This window comes from Erpetoichthys calabaricus, chromosome 1 (assembly GCF_900747795.2).
Source record: "Erpetoichthys calabaricus chromosome 1, fErpCal1.3, whole genome shotgun sequence".
NCBI classification, from domain to species: domain Eukaryota; kingdom Metazoa; phylum Chordata; class Cladistia; order Polypteriformes; family Polypteridae; genus Erpetoichthys; species Erpetoichthys calabaricus.
This window is the reverse complement of record NC_041394.2, coordinates 63,314,891-63,342,284: the sequence shown is the minus strand read 5'-3', so window position 1 is coordinate 63,342,284 and position 27,394 is coordinate 63,314,891. Positions and strand designations below refer to the sequence as shown.

Genomic DNA, 27,394 nt, shown 5'->3' with positions numbered 1-27,394 from the left:
ATCCAGCTGTAGGCACAAAGGTGTGGGATGAATCAAAATTGCTTCAAGGAGAGCTCAAATGAACAACAGCTATTAGAAGGTCTGCTTTCAGAATTTTTACCTAAAAGATGCTAAAAGCCCAAGCTGAGAGGTAAAGAAATAGAAAAAGAGATACGTGCCATGACAGAATGCATTGTATATGCTAGGGGTCACTGTTGCCCCTTAAACCTAACAGACAGACATGCAGGACACAAGGTAAAAGCACCAAGAAGTTGTTTAATTCTTTTTCTTCTTGTACAGTGCCCTCCAAGCAGCACAGCCACAGATAAAAAGGCAAGTAAACAAGCAAGTGTTGTCCAACTCAGGCTCTCCTGCTGAGTTCATAGCAGTCCTTTATATAATGCCCAACCTAGAAGTGCTTCTGCTCTTCCATCCATTTGACCTGCCAGCACTTCCAGGTAAGTTTTTAATCAGTACTTCTGGGCTTCCATCCCCGTGACTTGTTAGTACTTCCGGGCTAGGTGTGAACCTTGTCTCCCATCTTTGTTCCACAGCGTCCCCTGGCGGTACCCAAAGCACCCAAAAGGGCTGAGATAAAGAACACCATGTCCTGTGGTGTCCTGTGGGAATCCAGGGCACTGCTACAATCCAGGGAGGCTGCCAACTATTGTCTTGGGAGAGGCAGTGCCCCAAAGTAGCTGCCTTCCCCCATCCTTCCCGTCTCTAGGTGCCCCGTCCGCATTGAGCTGCCGGTCGTCTATTACAGCATTTACATGTTTTAGTGTTTCTGAAATAATTTTTTATAAAATATATTTTTGACTTCATCTTTTATTTTTTGTGTACATCAGGTACTGGTTCAAGACCACCCAAAATTAAGACAGGGTGGACATCATGTAGATATAAACATCCGGAAGAACATTTTAAATATAGCATCTTAACAGTGAGTTAGATAGATACATAATGTGTAACCTCTGGCTTTTCCTGGGAATGCCTCTGTTATTTTGTTTGAATGTAAAGTTTTAGAAAAAAAGGAGAGGGCATGGTGCACAGGAGATACTTTAATCTGTTTAGGTTGTAGGTCTTTTACTTCTAGTCTGATGTCTTATCAAGACTGAAGAGCAGTGCAGTGCATGCTAGTGAAGGTGAAACATGAAGTGGGACTTTTGAGCTTTTTTCATTATTTTGCATTTTTGTTTCCTTACCTGGGAATCTCAGAGAACAATCCTTGGGCCTTTTGCTAGCAACGTCTGATGCATTCACTGTGCTGTGGGAAACTGCAAAAGATAATGTCAACATGCTCTGGTAGCGGTGTGTGTTTTGTCTTGTTTGTATGAGAAGCAGAGAGCTGATGCTGGAGGAGCTCCCCTTACTCCCACATCTCAACTGCTTTTTTGAAAACTGCCAAAGTGTTCTCTACATGTCTCATGCTATACCATCGCTTTGTTTAAGAACACCAAGAAAAGGAGACATCTAAGAATGGAATGGTCATCAGCATCTTAGTACTTCTGCTTGGACTAAATGAAGATTAAAAGCACCCACATTTTAAGAGTCAGTGTATCTCTGTATCTCTTCTGTTTTTGGTTTTGATTGAAGTTAAATATAATTTACAAGTAAAACCTTAAACTTCAATGCCTTTGTCTAATCATAAACAGTGAGCCAAGAGTCTAGATTGCCCATTCTTGGTCCAGCAGAGGTCTCAATGGGCACTTGTGGATTATCAGATGAATCCATCTAGTGGTGATAAAACTGAGTTGAAGCAAAGGAGTGAAAGTAAAAGACAATCCCAGTTAGTAAGCAACCTGCCAAAGATGTCTCTAATCTTAAATATGTGGGGAATAATAGGGAGAGTGAGCCAGGTAAGAAGTTATAGGTAACAGGAACATAACAGGTTTTGAAATTTCTTCCTACCCCCATAAAGAAAAAAATAATAAGAGGTTAGTTGGTACCTTTCATGTTAGGTGGTCTGATAACAGGGTAAAACACTTGGCGTAGCGAGCAGGATGTGTGTGAGGGTTAATGCTTTATCTATCTTTTGTGGATAAGGAGGTTGTGAGCAGATAGGATGTCAAGACTGATTTTGAAGCTGCTTAACATTTCAGTGGAGTGCCTTTAGGTGAGAACTGAGACTGGAGACGTCAGACAGTCCTGTCTGCCAGAGTGAGAAATTTAAAACTGCTTTCTCACTTTGGCCAGAAACTGTCTTACAATACTGCTGTATTACTGAAAACAAGATGTGATTATTAGATACAGAGAAGAGTTCTTTATTTACTAGATTTCTTCTAAAATTTAATTTGAAATTAAGTAGGTTTAGATGGATGGATGGATGGATGGATGGATGGATGGATGGATGGATGGATGGATGGATGGATGGATGGATGGATGAAGTACTATTTCAAGCACCACAAAGCCTAAGATAATATAATACAGTAATGTGAACAATTAAAGTTACCAATTATCAGTAATTATATAAATCATTGAGCAAAACTGTTATGAATTATTTTTGTTTTAAAATTCTCCCACATTATTTCAAGACTTACTTGGTATTTTAATTATTTTAATGTTTTTTTGGAGTTGTTAAATCCATTTCTGGTGTTTATTTACAGCTTTGAACTTGTTTTACAAGACTTAAAAATATTTTGTGTCATTTCCAATGCCGTTTTGTTTTTCATGGATGCAGACATTTTTTAGGTTCTTTCAATACTGTTGTTAGGGTGATGGCCACCACGTCAAGACTGAAAGTTACAACCAGTGATATTACTGGGTCAGCAGCATAAAGATCAGCATCAGTCACCTCCTGATTATCCAAAGATTGCAGAGCTTAAGTACGGACCCCTGAGATTTGTTTTTCTAACCACAACTTTTGTTTAACTTTTGGGTTTTGGTGACAGATACAACTCATTTTGGCTTTAGACTTCAGCTTGGTATAATGATTTGTCTCCTCCTGGTCTCTACATAAAAATTCACATCCTTTTACCATATGATATAACAAAAAAGGACAGTGGTATTAGTGGGTGTTCATATCTAACCCAGAATGCATCATCTATCCTTATGTGCAGTCAGCTTTTTATTAACTATCAGGATGGTAGGCTTACGATACAAACAACATTATTCTAAATACGTTTGGTTTTACATTAGGACTCTGCATGTCTTCACACTAGGCACATTGCACCCAAGTAATGGGACAGGGTCCTTGGATAGTTCTTTTTTTACCATGAAGAGAACACATAAACCTGACTTTAATTCCTTTATTCAGAGACAATACATATGACCGCCAACAAATAGGGGCTCCACAACAAACTCCAATTATCCTGAAGGCTTGTTGTCACAGTGTAGCCTAGCTCAAGATCAGCATTTTTTTTCAATTAATGCTGACAAGATGAAAAATGCAGAAGCTTAGGTAGTTCATTGTTCATTTCCTGTACAAAAATTATTATTAAAATATTCAACTCTAAATTGAAAGCAAACAGATCAAAAAATGATGCTGTACTTTGTGCCACAGAACATGAGAGAAATAAGACAAAATAACAACCAGAGCTTCAGTTTTCTACCAGAGGGTCAAAGGTGGGAACCCTGTAGGTGAGGTAATAGTCAGTTTCTAAATGCATTGACTCTAAATAAGCGTTTCCCACACTAGTCAATCCTGGACAACCACCCCAACTCCGACTCTGATGATGGTTCTTGGTTCACCAATGAAGAAATGCATTCACGATTGTGACTGATTCATCTCATGCTCTGCTGCTCTGGTAATCGCACGAGACCCCATCATGTTTTAAAAATCATGATAAATTCACAGAGGGGGAATGGTGGGTTGTAACACACTGGCATGTGACTGGGTCACGACACCACAAAGGCTGGGAAGCAGTGCTTTAAATAATGAGCCGTAATAACTCATCATGGATGCTGTCAGTGTGGTATACTACTCAGAACTCCAATGTCCCAAGTGTGAGTCTCAGCCTGAACAGCCTGTGTGTAATTTGCCCATTATCCCCATTCTTCCTCTCACACATTTGCCTGCGTGGAATCTTTAAAGTATGTATTAATTTTCTCCTTCATTCCAAAGATTGCTGACTTATAATTGTCCTGGAAAAGAATGTGTGTGGATGCGTGTGCATGTGCAAAGCCACTATAATATATGTGAAACGCATAGCTGAGCCAATAAAATATATCACAAGTAGTAATTCTAGAAGAAATCATTTAACACAAATTTGAATACTCACTAATCTGCCCACACATCTGAAAAGTGTCCTTCTTATTTATGGGTCCTACAAAATCCTTATTACACTTTAACAGTTTAGTACCTTATGGCCGTGCTTAATGTACACACTCTTCTTATTTGTCACATCTTTCTTGTCAATAATTTGTTTGGAAATGAAAAATGCTGGAATTTCTTCAAGCTTAAAAAACTCTTTTTCTGAAATAAATGAAAGAATAAGTTAACATCATTAACAGAAAATTCTTTTATTTTGCTATGCACAAGTGGATCTAAGGAGGACATAACTATATGGAAATTGTCTAAGGTTAATTTTTTCATTCACATGAAAAAGAATTCAATATAAAAATATACAAAAGTATACTGTATATTCACATGCACTAAAAGTATACATAATATGACTAAATTGCGTTAGATATAGGCTACTGATACAAACTTGACAAAAACTAGAGGGCATCTCCACATTGGATTCTAAACTTATGAAATACTAAGAAGGCCAGTGATATAGTCCATTTGGGTTTTCCATAATAATAAGGATTTAGTGACAAGCAGACCATTTATACTTCAGTTCACAAGACTATCCATCCATCCATTATCCAACCCGCTATATCCAACCACAGGGTCACGGGGGTCTGCTGGAGCCAATACAAGATTATATATTAGTAAATATTATTGATCAACTTTGAAGAAGGTTTAGAAAGTGTGAATGTATTGTGATAGGAGCAATGATTCTTGGGATCTCTTCAGACCAAAAATAAAAAAACCCAAGCAGTTCATTCAAAAGGAGGGAAAAATTATAAATTCAGTACAAATCATGACATCCTTTTGGCCCTTTGGACATTTAAAACAAGTATTAATTTCTGTTGTTGGTCTTCCAGAATAAAAGATAAGGATAAACAGAAAAAAAATTATAACAAAGACCTGTATATAAGTGCAAAAATCAAAGACTTAAAACAGTGAAAACTAGAAGAAACCAAGAGCCAGAGCAACCCCCCTGCTCACTTCGCTCGCCAACCCCCCCTTGCCTGCACTATGCGCCAGCCAATTTGTGTCTCTGCCGCGCGTGTTGTGAAGAGGGGGGCTAAACACACCCCAAGGAGACGCGGTCACTCCTACGAAACCCCCTCTTAAACTGTGGTACAATGGGAAACAAATAGTATTTTTTTTACCTCCTCTTTGCTCGATCAGCTGCTGGCTTGCTACTGCTGCTGTGCTGCATGATCTACATCTCGTGCAGCGCTTCAAACATTTAAAAGCCTGTACAGCAGCTGTCCTAATGCTTGTGTTTTATTTCCGGCCCCGGGCATGGTTAAATCTTTTGGTACAAAGTCCCATCTTGAGAGACATGAGTTCTTGATATTTTTTAGTTTATAATTTAAAAATAGAATAAGAATCTGAAACTCTAACAACATCACATGAAAGTTCGATAAATTCTGAAAACAATGATACCAAACATATATATGTAGGTTTTAAAATAAGCCCGATTTAAAGCATGACAAAAAACGGGACATTAAAAATGTCATCGTTGCACTTTTAAGCTTAGGATTTTACTGTATATATAGAGCGTATATATGCTCATTCATACCCACCTAAATGTGTCATTTTTTAAACTCTTTGTTAGCCTATGAAAACCAAATTTCATCATTGCAGATCATTTGTTTTGAAGCACATCCTGCCCAAACCAAGTTATGTAATTTTAATGTAAATGGCATTTTACATTAATGGTCTCTTCTTATTGTATATTTTCAACTGTAATTATTCTTGTGTATTTCTACTGTAATGAAATACATATATAGTGTAATTTATGGTGTAGTTACTATGAAGCTCTAGCAACAGTAGTCATAGCTGACTGTGTACTTACCTATACCGTTACTGGAGTTACACAGTTAAGTGCACTATAGTTCAGTAGGTCATAACTGAGTAGTTACAGTGGAAGTACACCCTAATAGGAAACACTGAATGTAAAGTGCACTATTTCACTAAATTATGTTTTCAAGGGCTCAAACATTGAGAAAGTTTTATTAAAGATTCATACAGTATGGGTTGATTAATAACCAAGTGGTTTCTTGGCAAGGGAGACTTGCGCAGGACAGGTAAAGACATACGAATTAGAGATGAAAATCTACTCAGGAAATAAAAGGCAAATCATAATATCAGTGCAAGAGGCACGGCAGTGCTGGGAAATGGTACAACTTTCAGGTGTGTTGGGTGCCTAAGATTTCAAGAGACAAGGACAACAGCACAGTATATAGAAGGTTACAACCTATGGGAAACATACACATCTAGAGGATAAGCAGCTTAGTAGGTGCCAGGGATAGCCAAACTTTTTGTTTGGTGAAAAACTAAGACATCAGAAAACAGTAAGACAGAATGCCTGCTAGTCAAAGGAGAACAGCTTCATGGCTACTGCTCAAGAGAAGTGGTTCCACATGCCCCTTAGAAAGTAAGATCTCAGAGGAATGGTGGGAGGCCAAACATGCCTTGGTGGCCCTTACCTCAATAATGGTTTCTAGACTAAACTTATAGGGAGGCCTTTTTGTTTGTTTTATGTTTACTTTGTACTTTGAGCCCTCACAGCACTTATCACTCTTTTATTTGTTTTGGACAATAAATGCACTATTTAGACAATTACTTCACCTTCAACACTATCTTGTAATCAAACATTTCTGCTGTAAGTGAAAGATGATTATTTTTAGGAATAGTTAAATGCTACCATAAAAATAGGAATCAAAACAATAAGTGCCCATTCGGCTAGTGGTTCCCAGGAGAAAAACCACAACCTAGCTGGCACTGGGATTTATAATATTTCCGGAGCAAAGAGGAAACCACACTGGCAGTAGGAGAGCACGTGCACATATTGTTGTAGAGATCAAAGCTGCTGTGTGAGTAGGAGAGACCCCAAAAGAAGCACTTGTTCACAAAAATTTTAAGTGTGGCCAGGGACAGTGACAATGAAATGACTTTCTCTCCATTAATAATGTGAAGAAGCCATTAAGAAAGCTTAGCCCCCACATTCAGTGTTGGTTGCATTGAGATGAAGACAAGACAAAAGCATCCGAGCATTAACATGAAAATGTTAAAAAAGTCAAAGATGGAAGTTGTGTTGACGACCGGGGATTGTGCCCTACCAGGAGACCTGCAGAAGCAGAGAACCGGGAGAAGGGCAATTTATACCTCGGGACATGAGAGAGCAGACCTCCTGGGTTGCATCAGGGCCATAGGCTTGGGGCTCTGAAACTCAAACCTGTTGGGGTCCGTGGCCACCGCCAGGGGGCACCAGGAGAGCTCTGAAAGCAAGATCTGCAGCACTTCCACTACACCCGGAGATTAATTGGGAAGCACCTGGATCATTTCTGGGTGCACTATAAAAGGGGCCACCTCACTCCATTAGTCGAGCCGGAGTCCGAAGGCAGAGGACAGAGCCTGCAAGAGAGGAGTGGAGGCGGCAGAATAGAAAGGAGAAGAAAAGAAGAAGAAAAGGACTATTTATGGTGGTGATCGGTACACTGCGTGTGCTGTATAAAGAAAAAGAAAATAAACGTGTGTGCTTTGGGACAATTGGTGTCTGTGTCTGTCTGTGTCCGGGGTTCAAGTTCACAAACTGAAGGTAATTTGTAAGATATCAGCAGTAAAATGTAGTTTAATTTACAGTTAAAGTTTATGTGAATCAAAGTTTAAACTGGAGCTGGAACTCCCTATTGTTGAGGAAGGGCAGACAATTGAATTCAATTTGAACAGCTGAATTTTGTGTTGTAGCTCTGGTACATTTAAATATTACTTCCGGTTTGAGGCTAGGCCTGTGAAGCAGTTGGCTTTGTTTCAATACACTTACTTGAGCAGCTACGCATTCAGTGCATTCATTCTCTCAATGCTTTATTTCAGCCTCACATGAAAACACATTTTAAATTTGATATTTTAAAACCTAAAACCCCTAAACAAACTGGAATCCCCAAAATGCTGTGCCAATGACTTACCATGCTCTTCACAACTTGTCACTTGTGGATTTCTTAATGCTCTTGTAGCATCCTTTGTACAAGGAAGACAGATTGGCCTGAATCAAAAGAGAAGATATTCTGATTTCATTGTGAGCTTCACTCTGCATGAAAAACAGTTCCTGAGTCTTTAATCTGTGCACCCAGATTTACTCCAGTCATTGACATGGAATCTTGTGTTACTAAACCTGCAGATGTGCAGATTGTATCAGAGTCAACCTCAGTAGGGGTCAGTAAAGTTCTAGTTATTATCCATCCATCCATCCATTATCCAACCCACTATATCCTAACTACAGGGTCACGGGGGTCTGTTGGAGCCAATACCAGCCAACACAGGACACACGGCAGGAAACAAACCCTGGGCAGGGCACCAGCCCACTGCAAGGCGCACAAACACACACACACACACACACACACTAGGGACAATTTAGAATCACCAATGCACCTAACCTGCATGTCTTTGGACTCTGGGAGGAAATCCACACAGACACGGGGAGAACATGCAAACTCCACGTAGGGAGGACCCGGGATGCGAACCTCCTAACTGCACGGCAGCAGCGCTACCACTGTGCCACTGTGGTATATATACATTATGTGTAGGTCAAGTCTGTCTTGGAGTAGAACTTCCATTAGTGGTAGGAGAGGCGACTGTATAAAAGTTGGCACATCCATTTCTGGAGTATAAATAGCAGATAAATCCCTATGTTAATGCACAAAAAAAATCTAGTAGCTATTATTTTCCTGGTTTTGGTTTTGGTTTATAGGTACTTCGAGTCTGGGTTAGTGACTACTGTATAAGTTTGACAAATGATCTCTGTATCTATTTGTCTATCCTGTTGCTATGTCTCTGTTTTATGCCATTTGGTATAGGATTTGTAAATACAGTGCTAATGCTTCTGATGCACCATCTGTTGGAATGCAAAATACAATGCATTTTATTACTACATGCATTCCAATTGATGCTGCACTGCAAATATTAATGTTGAATACGCTGAGGTCTATATTGAGTAGTTTGATTTTAAGACAGGTAGCACAGTTAGTATGTAAATACTTTGTTAAGTGTAAATATGTTGCTGAGCTCAGAGTGTGCCATGTAGAAAAAATGTTTTACACATATATCTGAAATATATATTTATGTAGTATAACAATAAAATAAACATACGTGTCCTTGGGATGAAAACATAACTATCCCAACGACAGTGTGTTCTCCAGGCTAAAACAGAATTAACTGGAATTTGAAGCCAGTCTGTGAGGCAGCATAAAGCTAACTAATAGTTTCAATTTAAGTATCATCAGCTCAGGATTGTTTGTTTATCTGGAGTATAAGCATTTCATCTTATTACACACCTGGCATCCTCAGAAATTGTGATGTTGTTCTCCATTTTTATCAATGCAATGTCATAGTCATAAAAATCTGTGATATTTTTGCTTCGCAATCCAACAATGTTGTACTTAGGGTGTATGAGGATATTCTTAGCTTTGCCGCTACTGGCACCTGGTGAAAAAAGATCAGAGTAGAGATGTTTGTCTTTAGCCAATATAAAGACCTGAAATAGCTAAGCTAATTATTTCATAAAGTAAATTCAATTCTCCATCCATCCACCCATTTTCTTGAATGTACTAAATCTAGATGTGATGGGACAGCAGTCCAATGCAGATTTCTTGGGGCTCTTTTGAAATAAGTGTTTCTACATGAAAGAAGATAAGATTTAATTTTTGGATTTTTTTATAACTGTAAAATTAACCATTTTAATGGAAGAAACCTTTCATAGAATTAATATACACTCAGCTTAGACAAACAAACTGTTTAATTTAATTGATGGAATAACACAGAAATGGGAAAGTGAACAACTCCAAGATGGCACAGTTGTTCTGTTCCCAAGAAAGGATTCCTTCACATAGAGTGGAGTATCTTCCCTAACAAAAGAAATGGTTAACCATCTAACTTCAGCCTAATATTAAAATGCACTTCAATTTATTCATCCATAATTCCACTCATATTCCACTTGAAATATATTTGATAAAACATTTTATTTTTCCTTGTCCAGTGATGCGTGTTTAGCTCAGTATTAATGCGTTGTCGGTGCAGAGCTGTGCAGTAGAGTGGGATCAGGGTGAGAAAGTGAGCTCAGCTGCCATCACCATAAAGCACTCCACTACATTTACAGCCTGTCCTTGAGCCAAGAGATAGGGCAGTCTCCATTAGCTCAAAATGACGTCAAAGAGGATCATTTAGAGGGCCACTAGAATCCAGAAAGTTGCGGGTTTGTGGCTCTCTGTCAGCAGCTACCACAGTGCAATCTGTAAACTGAGATGGCTCATGGTGTGTGAAAGTGAACCCACAACAGAACAGTTATCACAGGATATTTAAAAATAAGCTAAGTGAACTGTGCTAAATGGTTTTGACAGATCGAATCCAACAATTACTTAAAAAAAAAAAATCAGTCATGATATACTTTTTTAATTTCCTTTGATTTCATGTATATAAATTTTACAATCAAAGTATTTATAGTGTTGAAAGGTAGCTTATGCCATTGATGGCAAGTACCTGATCTCTGACATGTTCTTCCTGCTTGAATGTGTGAGCAGGATGGAACATGAAATGTCTATGAATTATGGGTGGGGTTAAACATTTAACTCCACCCATGCATAGGCATACTGTACTTCATTCCGGTAGCTGCGGCAAGATATATTTGAATGGTTCTGGTAGGAACAACCAAGCCAGACAGGTCTTTAATGTTGGGCCGCATGAAAAGTGGCATCCTGGCCCATTAAGGTTGTAGTTTGAGTGCAGAATAAGATATCTACCTTGTAAAATAACTTTTGTGTGAATTCTAGACAAAGGTCTTATAACAGGAGTTATCAGAATTGGTTAAAAATCCAGCATGTTGTTAGTTCAAGAGAAAAAAAAGAAAAGGTGGACAGTGAGAATGGAAAGCAAAAAAGACTGGAGAAGTTTTGTTCTGAAGGTCAGCATCCTATACGTATCAAGGAAGAAAGTATGCATGTATGTTTCGAAAAAGTGGATATTGAACACTGAGCCTCTATCTGGAGTATGGCACAGTAGGCAAGCCTGAATGAACAAGAGGTAGCCCTACTCGGTTACTTTAGTTTCTTTCAGTTTGTCAGGGGCAGTCCCATAAAGTCGAGAAAGCAATACTTCTGTTAAGGCTACATGGACAACGTCTTTGGTAGTATATAACTCAATATAAGGGTCTGGGTAATTCACTTTTAAAAGCTAGACAAACTTTTGAGTGTTTTTATATTAGTTTTGTGAGTAGTTGCACCCATAAGTCTCACAGCCTTCTTAATCCTGTTCAAAGTGCTATGGCAAAGTAAAAATACAAAGTAAAAACCAACCTGAATGGCATGCCAGTCCATCCCAGTGCATACTCAGTCATACAAGGTTACCATTAAATGGAAAACCCATGTTTTGAAAGGATAATTCACGTGGAAGAAAAGCACACACACATACACAAGGGCAACCTGCAAAATCCCCACAGGTGTTTACTGAGTCAATATTAAAACCCAGTTCTCCTGAATCAAATGGATTTGAGTGACTCAGTTGCATATTTAAAATGTGGTATTTTATTATTTATAACACAAAAATGGAATGCTATTGAAACCTAAAGATAGTTAGAGACAATGAAAAAGATAATACAGCCAACTTCTAAAATCTGATTTTAAGAATCAATACATAAATTGTATTTATTGATTTAAAGTTAATTCTAATTACTCCCAACAATATTTCTTACTAGAATATTCTGGTTCTCATTCATCATACTCATTCTGATTCTGGATGTTACATTTCCAATACAAAGGTTTTAGTTCACATTAATACAGAACACCCCCTCCATGATTTCACCAAAAGGGTTCATTATTGTACTATACAGACAGACATTATAAGATTAAAAACTCACCATATAAAACTGTGACTGTTTCAGGACGCCTAAGATGTTGGTCAGTAAAGCAGTGTGCTGCTGTCAAAATCCATGAGTTTGTCAAGATGGATCCTTTACAATTGTCTCTGTGTGATGCACTCTGAGAATTAAATTTTCTATAGTTATATTTCATACATTTTCTCAAAACACAAAAAGACTTTTACACCAGCTTTGTTCTCATCCTGGACAATATTTTGACATAGAGAGGCCTTACTGACTACATTGTGAGTCTGAAATCACATTAACATTACATTTCTCAGCTTCAGTTGAATGTCATGAGAGCAACACACTGCACTATGACAGGTTTCATCTACTATATATTGTTAAAAGATTTATAGAAAGTTAAGTAAAATGAAATTCATTCTTACAGTTACTTTAACTTCAACGTGCCAGGGATGTGTCCTGTTTCCAGGCTTTCCGTCCATATCCTTCTCCTGGGAGATCCCACACATATTTGCATTTGTATCCGCTTTGAAGGAAAATTAAAGAAAGATTTAATATACAGTAATGGAAGAAACCTGGTATGAGAGACTGTGCGTGTCTAAGTGAGTGGTCTGTGCAATTGAGTGTTCAGTGGAATGGCATCCTGTTCATTATTTGTTTCCATCAAGCCTGGAGTACCACCACAAACAAAGTCCTCTGACTGTGACATTCTACAAAAGTCAGTCATGTTAAAAATGGATATAATCTACCAAATACAAAATTTATAACAATAAATGAGATTAATGAATGCATATATATTGCCTATTTACCTTTATTCAAGGTTGTCACATGAGGAGTGTGAGTTATGCCGGAATTCTTTTCTACTCTCTTACAACACTGCACAGTACTTGGCAGTTTTATTGATGGATGGATAAGGTAAGGTAAGATATGACACGATAACCTAACATAACATAAAATAACATAACAACATAACATAACATAAATCTTCCTAAAGCAGCTCTGGGTTGAGATGGGCTGAAGCTTATCTTGCCAGCATCTGATGAGAGGCAGAGGCAACACAAAGCCAACTCTTGCACACATCCTCCCACACTTGTATTCACATGGAGCCAGTTTGGGTTCATCATGGGCATACCAAGATGAAAAACCTACATTTGAGCAGGAAGAACATGGAGACTTCACACAGGCACCCTGCCCTCCATAACATAATATAATTAACATGGTGGTAGACTGGCGGTGGTAGAATGGCTAGCACTGCAGCCCCACAAGTCCTGCAACCTTAAATTACATTTTTAAATTTAGGGCGGAGTGGTGGCTCTGAGGCTAAGGATCTGCGCTGGTATCCAAAAGGTTGACGGTTCGAATCCCCGCCACTGCCAAAAGAGATCCTACTCTGCTGGGCCCTTGAGCAAGGCCCTTAACCTGTAATTGATCCAGGGGCGCTGTACAATGGATGACCCTGCGCTCTCACCCCAAAAGGTATGCGAAAACTAACAAATTCCTAATACAAGAAATTGTATAAGGCGAAATAAAGAACAAAAAAAAAAAAAAATCTTGTGCTCAGCTGTTGCCTGTGTCTCCTCATGCTGCTCATATGCCTGGGCTTTCATCCTGGTATTCTTCATTTTCTCCCACATTCAAAAGACTCAAAATTGGCCCTGTGGTAGTGCGGATGTGTATGTGAGAAGGATTTGCATTGACTTGTGCCGTGTCCAAAATCTGATTCTTGCTTTGTACCCAATGTTCATATGCTCTGACTGTCCTGAATCAGATTAAGAAGGCTTAAGAATATTATGTTATTTTATAGTATACTATAATATGTTCATTTATCCACTTTCTAAACCCATTCATCCATTTTTCTATCCTAATTATACATTCAGGATTTTAAAAACCAAGAATTTATATATAATATAATATAATATAATATAATATAATATAATATAATATAATATAATATAATATAATATAATATAATATAATATAATACGCTACTGTGGCTGTCTGTTTGTCTGTCCAGGATTTTAAATCATCTGTAGCTCGTAAAATGTTTGAACTATTGACCTGAAATTTGGTACACATATACTATGTGATTTCTGCTATCTGCTTTCAGGGTGATGATTGACCTCCAAGGTTATTCCTCTTTTTATTTTTATTTTATTTTATTGTGGAATCAACGCAGCAGCCAGCAGGGCGCCATTCTCATCCCTACCACCTTTGCCGTCACTTCCCCTACCTCTTCATATCTTAAATCATTCTTGAGGCAAACTGAAGTCTTAGTGCCAGCTTAAGTGAAAAATTAAGGAAAACATACTAAGTAACTGCAACACAAACACTGACTTAATCAGAAGAGAGAAGCGGGCTGCTAGGGTGGTGAAAAGAAGAGCTGCTCAGGAAGCAGCAAGAGCATCAACCGCTGAGCAAATGAATGGTAAACGTACAGAGAAAGAGTTTGAAAACTAGGAATGCTCAAGTCAAGTGTATTCACTGCATGTTATCGTGCAGTGCGCCGTTGCTGGTATAATATAATATAATATAATATAATATAATATAATATAATATAATATAATATAATATAATATAATATAATATAATATAATAACATGCTGGTCTAACCATCTAAGAGGGATGGAGCTCAGCATATTCAGCATTAACATTTACCGTGCACCATCTATTGGAATGTAATTTGTAATGCATGTTATAATAAAATCCATTGCATTTTTCATTCCAACACATGGCGCTTCACAAACATTAACAACGCTTTTAAGAACCCCATACCAAATGGCATATAACAGAGACATAGCAAGTGGACACACACAAAGATAAACAGACACACCCAGACACTCGTCCTTTTATTAAGGTGGATATAATATAATATTGAAGTGCTGTGCAGAGCTTGCCAGTGCTGACCTAATGTTTTTTTGCTTATTTTATTCCTCTTTTCATCAGGTCACTATTCTTTAGAAGGACTGCATGCTTTAACCAGACTAGAATGGAGATCATCCATATTACTAACCGAGAATGGTAAACCAGATGGCATGGACGCAGGTACACGGTGATAGGACCATGAGACGTACTGCGCAGGCGCGTACAGCGCACGTCTCATAAACCGCAAGCGAAGTTGTATCCACCGCGCACGAAAGAGTCACGGCCCAAAAACAAAAGAGCTCAACTGACGTGAATGAGAAATGAAGCAACAACGTGCCCATAGCTAACGACTACCGACACAGCCACACAAAAAAGAGGATTCTGCACTGCAGCCCAGATTCAAACGGAAGAGGCTACGGAGGCCCCACAGGTCCACAAAGATGGTACGGAAGGCGCGGGAAAGTACGAAAGGCAAAGGCGCCTACATGGCATAGTGAAACCCGACATAGTACGGAAGGCGCAGGCGTCACCGCCATATTGTGAGTGGCACTACTGCGGAGTGAAGTTAGGAATAATGTGCTGCTTGGGATTGTACAAACCACTGAACGCTTTACACAAAATTCAAACACAATACAGCTCAACGATACAAACACGAGCCCACCTGGATAAGATCAATGAACGCAGGTGCCTACAACGCGCGTCTGAAACTGTGGAAGCACAGCAGGCAAGGGTTCAAAACGAACGAGCTCGACTGACGAATATACAAACACTAGCCCACCTGGATAAAATCAATGAACGCAGGTGCCTACAACGTGTGTCTGAAATGCCGCAGGCAAAGCGGGCACGGCTCCAAAACAAAAGAGTTCGACTAATGTATTTCAGGATACCCAACGCCGGGGGTAGGCGAGCGAAGTGAGCAAGGGGCAGAGCCCCCTTGTATGACTATAAAAGGCTTGCCCTCTTTACAGGCTCTCCTGCAGCTGGCAGTCAAGCTGCTCATTTGAATGTGCAATGCCAGCTCATACTGCTGTTGCCTCACCACTGACATCATCCAGACTCATACAAGAGTCAGTTCATAGTCCTATTCTGGGACACTAGGCACCAGAGCCCATCCCAGCATCACTGGCTGCAAGGCAGGAAACAGCCCTGGAGCAGGGGAACAGTTGTAATAAGACAGGAGTAACTGCATTTTGGGAAAGTGAAATTAACCTAGAAACTCTTTACACTCATTATTCTTAATGGTAAAAATAATATATTTATGTTAAAATAAGAGGGTGTTGTACCGTGTTAGCCATTATGAATGTAGAGAAAAGTCCAGCAAAATGACACCTTTTATTGGCTAACTAAAAAGATTACAATATGCATTGTAGCACATGTCCAATAAGGTGTATAGACAATAGCCTTCAAAACATCTCCCAGTAAATGATCCCTAAATCATAGAGCACCATTACACAGCATTCCCCACTTATGGACATTACCCTGGTATTCCATTGATCTGCTGTGTTAGTCTGTCTTACTGTGACTGTGCACATTGTAAGTCTTTTAAACTACAGTATATATAATTATAAAACAGAATCTTACTGATAATTTGGTCAAACACCTCCTTCAAGTCCTTGATGTCCTTCAGTAAAAACACGTGTTGTTCTTTATCCTTGCTGGAAGCAATAGACTGAAGCTGAGGCCTGTCTGCACCTGGTCCAATGCCAAATACGTAAACATCTAAAAATACATTTATGTTCATATTAAAGGATGTTGTAAGCTTCAATGAGATATTAAGATGCTGATTATGCATTAAATTGTCAAGGAAATGGTTTGGCAAACAATTATGTTAAGCTCATCCTATATAATGTGATGGTGTGACTGCTTCTGGAGAACTGTGCACAGTTCTGGTCACCACACTACAAGAAAGACATAGCAGCACTTGAACCTGTGCGAAGAAGAGCAACCAAGCGCATCCCAGGACCTAAGGACATGTCATATTCCGACAGACTCACAGAATTAAAGCATTTTAGTGTTGAATAGAGGAGACTATGTGGGGACTTAACCCAGGTTTTCAAAATTCTCAAAGGCCTTGATAAAGGAGATCCAGTAGAAGTCTTTCATATTAATGGCGAAAAAGCCAGGAAGCTCTTCTTCATGAAAAGAGTTCTGGAAATCTGGAACTAACTAATGAGTAATTTAGTTAAAGCAGAAACCTTGACAAACCTCTAAGAAAAATATGGATGAGATATTGGGACAGCTTAGCTCTTACAAGACAAACAAGTTTGATGGACTGAATTACCTCCTCTCATTTGTCATGTTTCTTATGTTCTATATTTAATGCCCAGATTGGTTATTTAGCACTAGTGGTAATTCAGCAGTAAATAAGTACCAAGTTTGTTCACTATGGATGATGTGGGCACATTCAAAACAGTTCATACCGAACACATAATGAGGGAGCTCCACAAACGCAGTGCATGCCTGTCCTGCACCCGCTGTATCGTCTGTACTGTTTATACTGTACATACATGTTTTCATCTACCTGGTGATACACTATTCTGATATTAAGTGCATAAATAATATAGAGAACAGCACTTAATTATTATAATATTAGAACAATACATGTTTATATTATTCCTAGAGCATCTGCTGTGGTGTTCAAAATGTTTTGATGTCTTCTCATAGTTGCACTGACTTCTTGTGATGAACCATTTCTTCAATCCAGTCCTTAACTGATTAAAGTGTCAGCATTGCATTTGTGTAATTTAAACTGTTTTGACATTTTTTACTTTATTAAAATAATTGTCATAATCTCATTTTAGTTAAAAATTACTTTGATTTTCTTTTGGAAATATATATTGACAAGTGCAAGCCCACAGAAATGCAAATACTTGCTTTAAGATTTGGTTTGGTGACGTTTCTGAAAGAGAAACCTTCTGTATGATTTCAACTACAGATTAGTGTACAGTTTCAAATTAGGTTTGATAGAGATTATTTCAGTTTGTATGTTGTGTATTTTCCTCTTTTGCATGTTGGACAGTCGAACCTGTCGGCAATCAGATTCTCCAGTAGGCAGTACAAGCTCTTTAAATGGCAACACATGCATTCCTGTGGCTTACATCTGAATTTTCTGCCTTTACAAACAGTGGTGTGGCAATATGAGCAAATGTCCCTCAAACGTCTCCCACATCCCTGTTACAAAATATTTAATATACAAAAACAAAATATCTGTCTATTTGGTGAAATAAATAAAATATAAAAAATTCTGCAACTTTCAAAGCAGGATATGCCATAATTACAGTAAGTAAATAGACTGAAAAAGTAACATTTTCTGTCATTTAAATATTGTTAATGGTACGTTTTCATATTTTCAAGGTTTTCAATTGGTTAATATATACGTGATTTTTTTATGTTATGAATAATTTATGATATTTTACCTGGGATATGATGTAAATATGTGACATTATATCTGTGGCTCTATAAGATGCAATTTATATTTTTATAGTTCATCTGGCTCCCCCCAGCCTAAATGTGAAACTCCGTCCATGCCTATAAGTGAGGATTACACAATATTTTACAAAGCAGCAGAATACTTGACAAGTGTGGCCACAGACAAACCCAAATAATCCTGTCGGCCTGGCTCTGAATGGATTCCCAGCAAGTACTCGATTTTCTTCAGCACATGAACAGGGTTTCCTCCGGTATTTGACTTGCCTACACAAGGACAAAAACACACCATACATAAGTTTTCAAAGCAGGGACACAACTGTTATGCTGCTCCATGTATATGCTATTACATATATTGGAAAAAGAGAAAGTAACTTAGAAGCCTCAAATACTTTTGCTGTTCCCAAACCAGCAGTTACATTAAGAATTAAAGCAATATAAACAATAAAATGTAATTTAATCTCATTATGAAACGCAGAGAGATTTTAAAATTATTCAGTGCTAAATTGAAGTAGAGGGAGCAAAACTGTAAACTAGTGGTAATTTTGAACCCGCTTATTCTACTATATGATGGCTGGAAGACAACTCAATGTATTTGTTAATTTATTTCTCCAACATTAACTTTAATAAATCACTTTATTTATACAATTTTTTCATCACACCTCAAATATACAGTGTGCATATATATATAAAATATATTGTAAGTGCAGAACTGGATGGAATGACATCCTGACTAGAGTTGGAAATGGAGACACAACCCGGCAAGGACGGTCCTCACTTTCTGTTCCAGTGGGGTTGATCAGATAATGGATGGACAAGGTATAAGTGGGCCATTTGAACAATTTGTCCCCCAGCACAAAAGCTGGCAGTGCTTTCCTGGCTGGAGCCCATTATGGACACTCACAGGGTTGCCTGGATATTTTAGTATGGAAGGGCAACCTTGTCAAGGTTCTAGAGCACTGCAAGGAGTGTTGTGAAGAATGGACCTCCCGGCTTGCAATGACATGACACCGGAAGTGACCCCGAGTCCAGCAAAGAAGGAGCCACTCTGCTTCATCCAGCTGATTCAGTTGGGAAAACTCATGTGGAGGAAAGGAAGGAGACAGGGAAGAACGTATATTATTGGATTGTTAAAAAGTCTGTGAACATGTCTCTGGGTAATAAAAACTTTTTATTTTATCCCTAAACTGTGTTTGGTGTGTCTGGTGTTTGGGGCTCAGTGGCACCCCCTTCTGGTCACAACATAAAAATATCTCCCACACTGATATATTGAGTGTTGTACAAAAATTGATTAGCACAAAAACAAGAAAGGACCAGGAGTAGAGACATAATTGTAAGCAAAAATAAAGATCATAACAGGAATGATCTATAAAGTATTAAAAAGTATCAAACATTAATCAAAAACTGGAGAAAGCCAGCCTAAAGACTGTTAACCAAAAAAAACTTTTAAACAATGATGGCGAATGCTTTTGAGTCTATTCTGCAATCTCACATGAGGAACAAATGTCAGTGCAACCTTTTAAAACATCTCAATTATTATGTCCAACACAACATACAGTACTTTGAGTAACACACATGACACTGGGAAGGTACAAAAATAATTTTGTTTACTGCAAATAATTGTTACATTCAATAACTGTTGACAGATTTGAAATCAACATGTATTAAAATCCCAAATAGGTGCAAAATATAACAAAAAGGCCATAAAAAATGAAAACCAAAAACCACTTCATAACAGCTGAGTGAGTAAAAACTCCAAATTGCAGCTTTAATCATTGCATGCCAATAGTGCCTCAATGAAGATAATATACTAATTATGAAAAAGCATGTTTAGGCTAAGATTAAGAATAAACCAATATTAAATGAAATCTATATATAGATACTGTATATACTGTATATATAAGTCAATGTATGTGTGTATGTATGTATGTTCCAGCATCACTTCCAAAAATCACTCATTTTCATGAAACTTGGTACACATGTTCATCATTGGTCGACTAAAAGTACTGTAGGATGAAATCAGCCCTAACCCACCCCCTTCTGGGTAGGGTGGGGGGTGATCTTGCGATCTTGTATGCATGTTATCATCCAGTTGACATTCAGAACAACCACCAGAGGGCGAACTGGAGGTGACTGCCAGCATTCTTTATGTTTGAGCACCATCACACCCCTGTTGCTTTTGAAATTAAATAGAGTTGGCCGGCTCCGAGCGTCAACTGCATGATAACAGATATACAAGACCACAAGACAAGCACAATAGTGAGTCTTCATTGTTTGTTAATTCATTTTTATTTTTAAAGTTGTGTTTCTTTTCAATTATATTTTTCTCAAACAATTAAAAAAATTTTATATATATTTTCCTCCCAGGCAATGCCGGGTATTTCAGCTAATCAGTGATAATTTTACTCAGTTCAGCAATGCACCAATAACAGCTGAAGACTGGCTTGACATAGTATTATACAATAATCAGAACAGAATTTACAAAATAAAGGTTTAAAAAACAATTTGGATCAACTGATCAAATTGGTATACATTTCAAAGTTTTAGCAGAGTAAATCTATAAAAGATGAATACTAAACTTAATTTCCAAATATAATTTTACATATTCAGTTACTTTAATAAATGATAACACACTTTCAGATGCAGAGATGCTCCAGGAACAATCAAGCAGATTTAAATCCTTATTACATAAAAAGGAGCACAATTTCAAATCAGAAAAATATTGAAAACAAAGCTAATAAAATTGGTGGAAATCTAATAGAACTCAGAGAATGAGTTACAAGAAAGAAACTACTAAAGAAAAAACAGTAATGACCCCAAAAACATCACAAGGGCCAACTGCAAGGATAAAGAAAGTATGAAAGCAACAGTAAAAACCATAAAAGTAAAATTAGAAATGCCCAATGACAGGGAGGAAAGAAATGCTTATAAACAGAAGACAACAGCAAGAGGTTCTTTCAGATTCTTAGACGCACAAAATTGTCAAACTGTAATAGAAACACTTAGAAGAGTAAGCAGGAAATAATAAGTAAAAAAACAAATTAACAAAGTTTAACCTGAGATGAGTTGTATGATATGGGAATTGAACTGATAACCTGTCAGTTTAAAATGCAGTGCTTTAGCAGCTACAATACAATGCCTGCTGAGTTAGGGACAGCTCTGTACTAAATACTGGTGTCTATAAAGGCTGTTTAGGTTCAGTAAATGTAAGAGCCATTTCCTAGATACATAAAAAACATAAATGTAGTGCATAATCTATACAAGGTTCCTATAACCCCCATAAGTTGAATTGAACTGGTATATTCTAGCTATTTCTAACTTCTCTGACTAAACATTATTCTCAGTTAGTGATCAGTCTTGCCATGTGTAAGGGGTAGAGGGCACATGGTTTCAAACCGTGCCGTTCATGCCTTTCAAGCCTTGTGTACTTTGTGTGCGTGTTCTGTGTGTCAAGTAACGTGTAAGACAAAGCACTTAATTTTAAGTGCTGCGCTGTATGTTTAAAGTGTGCAGAAGAAAAAGATAAGAATCTTTAAGTATAGGAACAACTAAAGTTTACAAGAAAAGATCATTTTAGAGAAGATACATTCTTCCTTTTGTTGCCTTTTATTGTATGTGTTTAACAACTTTTTTCTTTATTCTTGTGTGGATTGCTTGCTTTGAATTTTCACTAAATATTTTAAAACAAACTTTAGGACTGAGAGATTTCTTTCAGCACGCGTTTTACTAGCTACAGTAAATGTTGGGATAATCATGAGATTTAACACTTGGCATTTCATTTTTATTTTCTGAAGTATCCATGGATAAAAATCTAAGCTGTTCTTGAAACAAAACATAGATTTAGTCTCAGAAACAACTTTTTATGAACCACTTCACCTGAGAATATGCCAGAAATCATGAAACTGTAACCTTAGACTATTTAAAAAAGCTTTAATGCATCTGTAGTATCACCTTACAAGTAATCGTAAATCAGGGGTAAAAACGTCCAACAGACAACTAACGAGTTAATCTATGATCATGTTTGTTTCCAAGAACTTTTAAAGGATCTTTTTATTTGGTAAAAAATGAAATGTGTTTTGACCAGTTAGTTCCATGTATATAAAGAATAAGTAAGTAAAAATAGAGAGTAGCAGCAATCATACTAAATGCCTATAAACCTATAATAAGACAAACAAAAAATAATAGTACCATCTGTTAAGATGATGAAGACATGACGCGTCTTCTGAAAATGATCTGCTTGTTTTGCCCTTTGGAATACCATCATGTTGTAAGCTTTGTCTAAAGCTGCATAGAGGTTGGTTCCGGTCTCATTATGGTCTGAGGAGAACAGAAGATGTTAGATACATAACAGAATTACCTCACTCCAGAAAAACACAATTCACAATTCAGTACAGCTTTTTCTGTTGCTTGGTGACAATAAACTGTATATTGCTGAAACAGTGCTCTCTTCTCACCTGAAGGTTGGAAATTAGTGAGAAGGTACAGTACAGATTCAACATCACTGCTTTGCTCAGGATATTGCAGAGATACAATTTCAATCGCCTTAGAGGCATATGATATTACTTCATAATTTAGGACAACATCATAACTTTCAAGCTGAAACAAAAAAGAAAAAAAAAAACAGAACCATTTTATTTTGGCACAGCTAGGCAGCATGTCCTCCTTGCAAGCCACCCAAGAGAGGCAAACATTAAAAAACGTGGGCCCAGAAGACCTCTGCAGGCTCTTCCTTCCATACCTTTTCAATTAGTTGTATTACTGTTGACTTAGCTTCTTCAAAGTCTTTGCGTGTGATGCTCCCAGAAGTGTCCAGCAGGATATAGATATTCAGTTTACCATCTTTCTCAATTTTAATAGTCCGCCCAAATTGTTCTAATGAAGATAAGGAAAAGTTGGCAAACTACTTGTGAAAAGAAAAATAAAGTCCAAAAGAAAGACATCTATACATCATATCTGTACTTGGGGTAAATACCATATAAAATATATATCATTTTTAGATGGAGTATTTCTTTAATTCTCCATCTACCTTTTTCCAAGAAAAGCCATTCAATTTCTCAGCAATGAAAAAAGAAGACCAACAACATGTCCAGGTACAGACAGTATGTGGGTGAGAAGTCAAACAATACCACAGCTTGTCATACTGTACAAGCTGGCCTATTGGGGTTTCAAACTCAAGTTTTATTGAGGGCAAAAATAACACTTTAGATCAACAAGCAACTGCGGCCACAATTTCTAAACAAATGAGATACGTTGGCTCATCACAATCTTATATTCTGCCTCATGGGTTAGAAATGTTACCAGCAGCCACAGGACTGAAATCCGTATTCAGTGAAAAAGTGACAACAGTGTATAAAGTTGAGTGTCCGAGGCAGTTGGGACTCATAGACAAACAGAAGTAGAGCCATTCACACCTGCTTTCACAAACGTCACAATCCGATGGCAATTGATCACATTAAAAAAGGGTGTAATGTGTTGGCAATGGATTACACAGACTACATTCAGAGTTAGTTAAAAATGAATATCGATCACATTAAACACGAGTGAAAATGTAAAAGTGCTTTCTATCCACATACAGCAGTCAAGTCAGTGAAAATGACAGTAGTATTGAGCAGTGACAGCAGCCAGGTAAGCCATAGGAGGGTGATCAACCCTGACAAGTTTGTGTGTTTAAAATGTGAGGGCATTGGCAGCCTTGGAGTGTGTGAAGCTGAGCTACCTTCTCCTTCATGACATTTTCACATTTTTGCTGTCATGCTAAAACACTAAAGTTCTTTATGGTAGTGTGGAAAGTCACCGTCTTTTTGCTTTTTCTTGTTGAGTCAGTTCCCATTCTAACTCCAGGTTACTTGCTGTAATACGATTTGTTTTGCAGATAAAAGAGAGCAGACACTGTAGACACATATTAATACCAAGTGTAAATGTAATCCAGCTAAAATATATATGACTACAATCTAAACATGTTAAAGGGGGTCAATAGAAGTACAAAAGGTCAGTGCAGAACTTGCAGAAGAAATTACCTCATGGTTGGAAACATCTAATATTTTTCCAGGATGGTAGAGAATCTGCAAGCCAGAAGTAGTAACAAAGGCCTTCTTTTCAAACACAAAGGAGAGGGAATGAAAGTTGTGGCAACACCACCAGGCCCCTAGAGAACAAATAGTCCCAGATTGGACTGTGGTATGAATCTAAAAACCAGAGACTGTCTGGAAGATGTGGGTATGTAATGGTAAGTAAAGCCTTAGAGTAGGAGACCTAGGAGTTGCTGAATCGTATCCCATCCTGAAGCCTCTGAAACTGATTGTACAGCTTGGTCTGGAGTGATTCTGGGATGAGTTTCAAAGCTGCCTCATGTCCAGAATCCTGCTGAGACTTGAATAAAGAAGCAAGACTATGGCAAAGTCTCAACTGACAGGTAAAAGACAGAGCCCAGGGTGGTGGTCAGAGGGGCAGAGTAGGCAAGAAACAGAGTGCTGATGTGATAGTTTCATGATGTGTAACTGAGCAATCAACTCCAAGAGGCAGACAGAGATACAAAAGCCATTTAGGTAAGCCTAGAAAGGGAAAAGAGTTTTGTTTATCTTTCAGATAATTTATATATAGAGTTCATCTCATGATTACCCCTTCCTTGATTATTGTTCTTTTAGAAAAGTGTCATGTTATTTAACTTTTGGCCTGTTTAATGTTATTATGGATGATAAGGGCTACCATTTGTTTCCCCTTCTATGACAAGTATATATATTGTTAAGAAGACATGGCAGGAGCAAGTGCTGGATTGATCATCCAAGTTACTCATATAAATGCTACAATACAAGTACCATCTTGGAGAGAAACCCCTAAATTAGGTAATTGTGGATTATCATTCTTTAAATCTACTTCTGTTACACAAAGTCACAGTATCATCATTGGACACAGCCTGAAGTTCAAGTCCACCCATGATGCTGCTGAATGTGTTTGATTTGTCAGCAATATTGTATTTGTCTGCTAAATAAATAATAATATAAACTTTAGGTATTTACTCTTTTGTGGCTTCTTATCATCTGAAGCAACCTCCATCACAGCTGAAAGGGATGCCCCAAAAGAAGATATAACATCTTTTGTAGAGTGAAATGTGAACTGTGCTGGTGAAAAGCAAAAAAACAAAAAGAATAATCATGACTGTTGAAGTTCAGTTCATAAGACATTTGACAATGCATTATCTCACAAAAGACTTTACAAGTGCGCTATCTGCACACAGTTGAATTTCTAGCATGAGACACACTCATAGCAAACATTTCAAAGAAAAAAACATTGTAGCATTTGGACATTTTGTAATTTGATATATGTGGTAGGCACGTTGACAAAGTGATTAGAACTGCTATCTCACAATCCTAGACTCTTGGGTTCAAGTTCTAGTCTAGTCATTATCTGTGTGTATTTTACACACTGTGTTTGTGTGGGTTTTTCTCCTACATCCCAATATCAAACGTTGGAGACATTAAACTGGTCCAGTGTGCATGAGTGAGTAAAGTGTTAAATTTGCTCATGGCCAAGGGGTTTGTTCCTGCCCTGATGGGAGAGGCTCCCAAAACCCCAAACTGAATTATACTAGTCTCAATGTGGATTAAAGGATTACAGTGTGCTCCCACATACTAAATACATGCTACTTAGGATGGTTGGCAAGTGTCCACTGTCCTGATGGGAGGTCCTCTGTGATGAATTAGCAGCACATCATAGCTTGCTTCCTACCTTCTGCCTGAAGCTGCCAGATACTCTTTGGCAACCTGCATCCTTGCACAGGAGTAAGCAAATTCAGAACACAAACTGATGCTCACCGACAATGACTGACCCTTAGTAATGAGGGGATGTTGTTACCTTAATTGTCACTCTTAATTACATTGCTTTTAATTATAGTTTGAATGTTGTTATACTACTGTGTTTTGCCTGTGAGAGACAGTGTAAGAAGAACTTCCAAATACTATGTACAATTGCCAATAAATTTTAATAAAACTTGAACTTGAACTTCAGATTGGTTGATTATTCACTCTGATATATCATCCTGCTCTTTCAATTTTAACTCATGCTGTTTTAATCGAGGAGATATAGCCAGTATCACACCAATGCTCATGAGAGACAGCTTAAGGGCTTTGGTGATGGTAATTACCCGCCGGACCAGCGGCTGGCACTGTATACTAATGCCTTCTCTTCTCGTCCCTCTGCAGAATGGGAGATTGACAGCCACTCCATCTCTGACGTCACTTCTTTGTTCATCTGCCTGGACATTCCCTTTTCTGCCTCATGAACTCACCTTACGCTAATTCTATTATGAACTTGAGTCTGTGACAGTGTTACCACAATTACTACATGGTTTTCTTTGCTTTCAGCCTTACAATTCTACATGGTCACCAAGGTGTTGCCCTGACTGTTTGTTGTATGTCTCCTTTTATACAACTGACATCATAAAACAAGACATTATATTAAAAAGAGAATAACTTTCCATCATGCGGAACGCATATATACCACATTTGGTGAGTTATTTAGAAACATCACAATAACAATACTTTCATAAAATGTGAGAAACAGACTGAAGACATAGGAGGAAATGCACATAGACAGAAAAAGAAATTCAAAGTCTATGCAAGAAGCCCAGAATTATACCAATACCAACAAAGCTTGAAATAACAAGATTAAGAAATGTTGTTCAAAGTAGTGCATAAAACTCCTAAATGAAGAGTTTTAAGATGTAGATGCAGGTGTAAACCGCTGCTAAATGTGTTGTCTATGAAGGAGTTCTTTGGGTCAGTTAAACAGAAGCAAAGTAACAATGGTGGATGTTTCCAGACTAGAAGCACCACAGTGGCTGCCATGGGTGATTGATTGATGGTTATTGACACTGGGAATGATGAGCCCCTCTTTACCATTACTCAATGTGTTTACTGATGAGGGTGAATGGTGACCAGCAAACAACAAGATGCAATGAGAATTGGCTGACTAACACAAATTTCACATTGAGAAGTCTTTTGTGTAATCAGATGGTGTAAAGTCTGGTTTCTTTTGTATTATTG

General features: G+C 37.9%; 1 protein-coding gene across 1 annotated transcript in view; it reads right to left on the bottom strand.

Annotated features, from left to right (window-relative positions):
- The window catches only part of LOC114650969 (complement factor B-like), a 40,844-nt gene that overhangs the window by 6,705 nt on the left and 6,745 nt on the right, over positions 1-27,394 (bottom strand). Inside the window, exons 6-16 of the mRNA XM_028800934.2 lie at positions 25,370-25,471; positions 23,092-23,225; positions 22,808-22,949; positions 22,542-22,670; positions 18,525-18,620; positions 16,509-16,646; positions 12,491-12,591; positions 12,102-12,222; positions 9,529-9,676; positions 8,164-8,240; positions 4,278-4,390 (exon numbers count right to left, since the gene is read on the bottom strand). Of these exons, the coding sequence (XP_028656767.1) occupies positions 4,278-4,390; positions 8,164-8,240; positions 9,529-9,676; positions 12,102-12,222; positions 12,491-12,591; positions 16,509-16,646; positions 18,525-18,620; positions 22,542-22,670; positions 22,808-22,949; positions 23,092-23,225; positions 25,370-25,471 (1,301 nt within the window). The remainder of the gene's footprint in view (positions 1-4,277; positions 4,391-8,163; positions 8,241-9,528; positions 9,677-12,101; positions 12,223-12,490; positions 12,592-16,508; positions 16,647-18,524; positions 18,621-22,541; positions 22,671-22,807; positions 22,950-23,091; positions 23,226-25,369; positions 25,472-27,394) is intronic.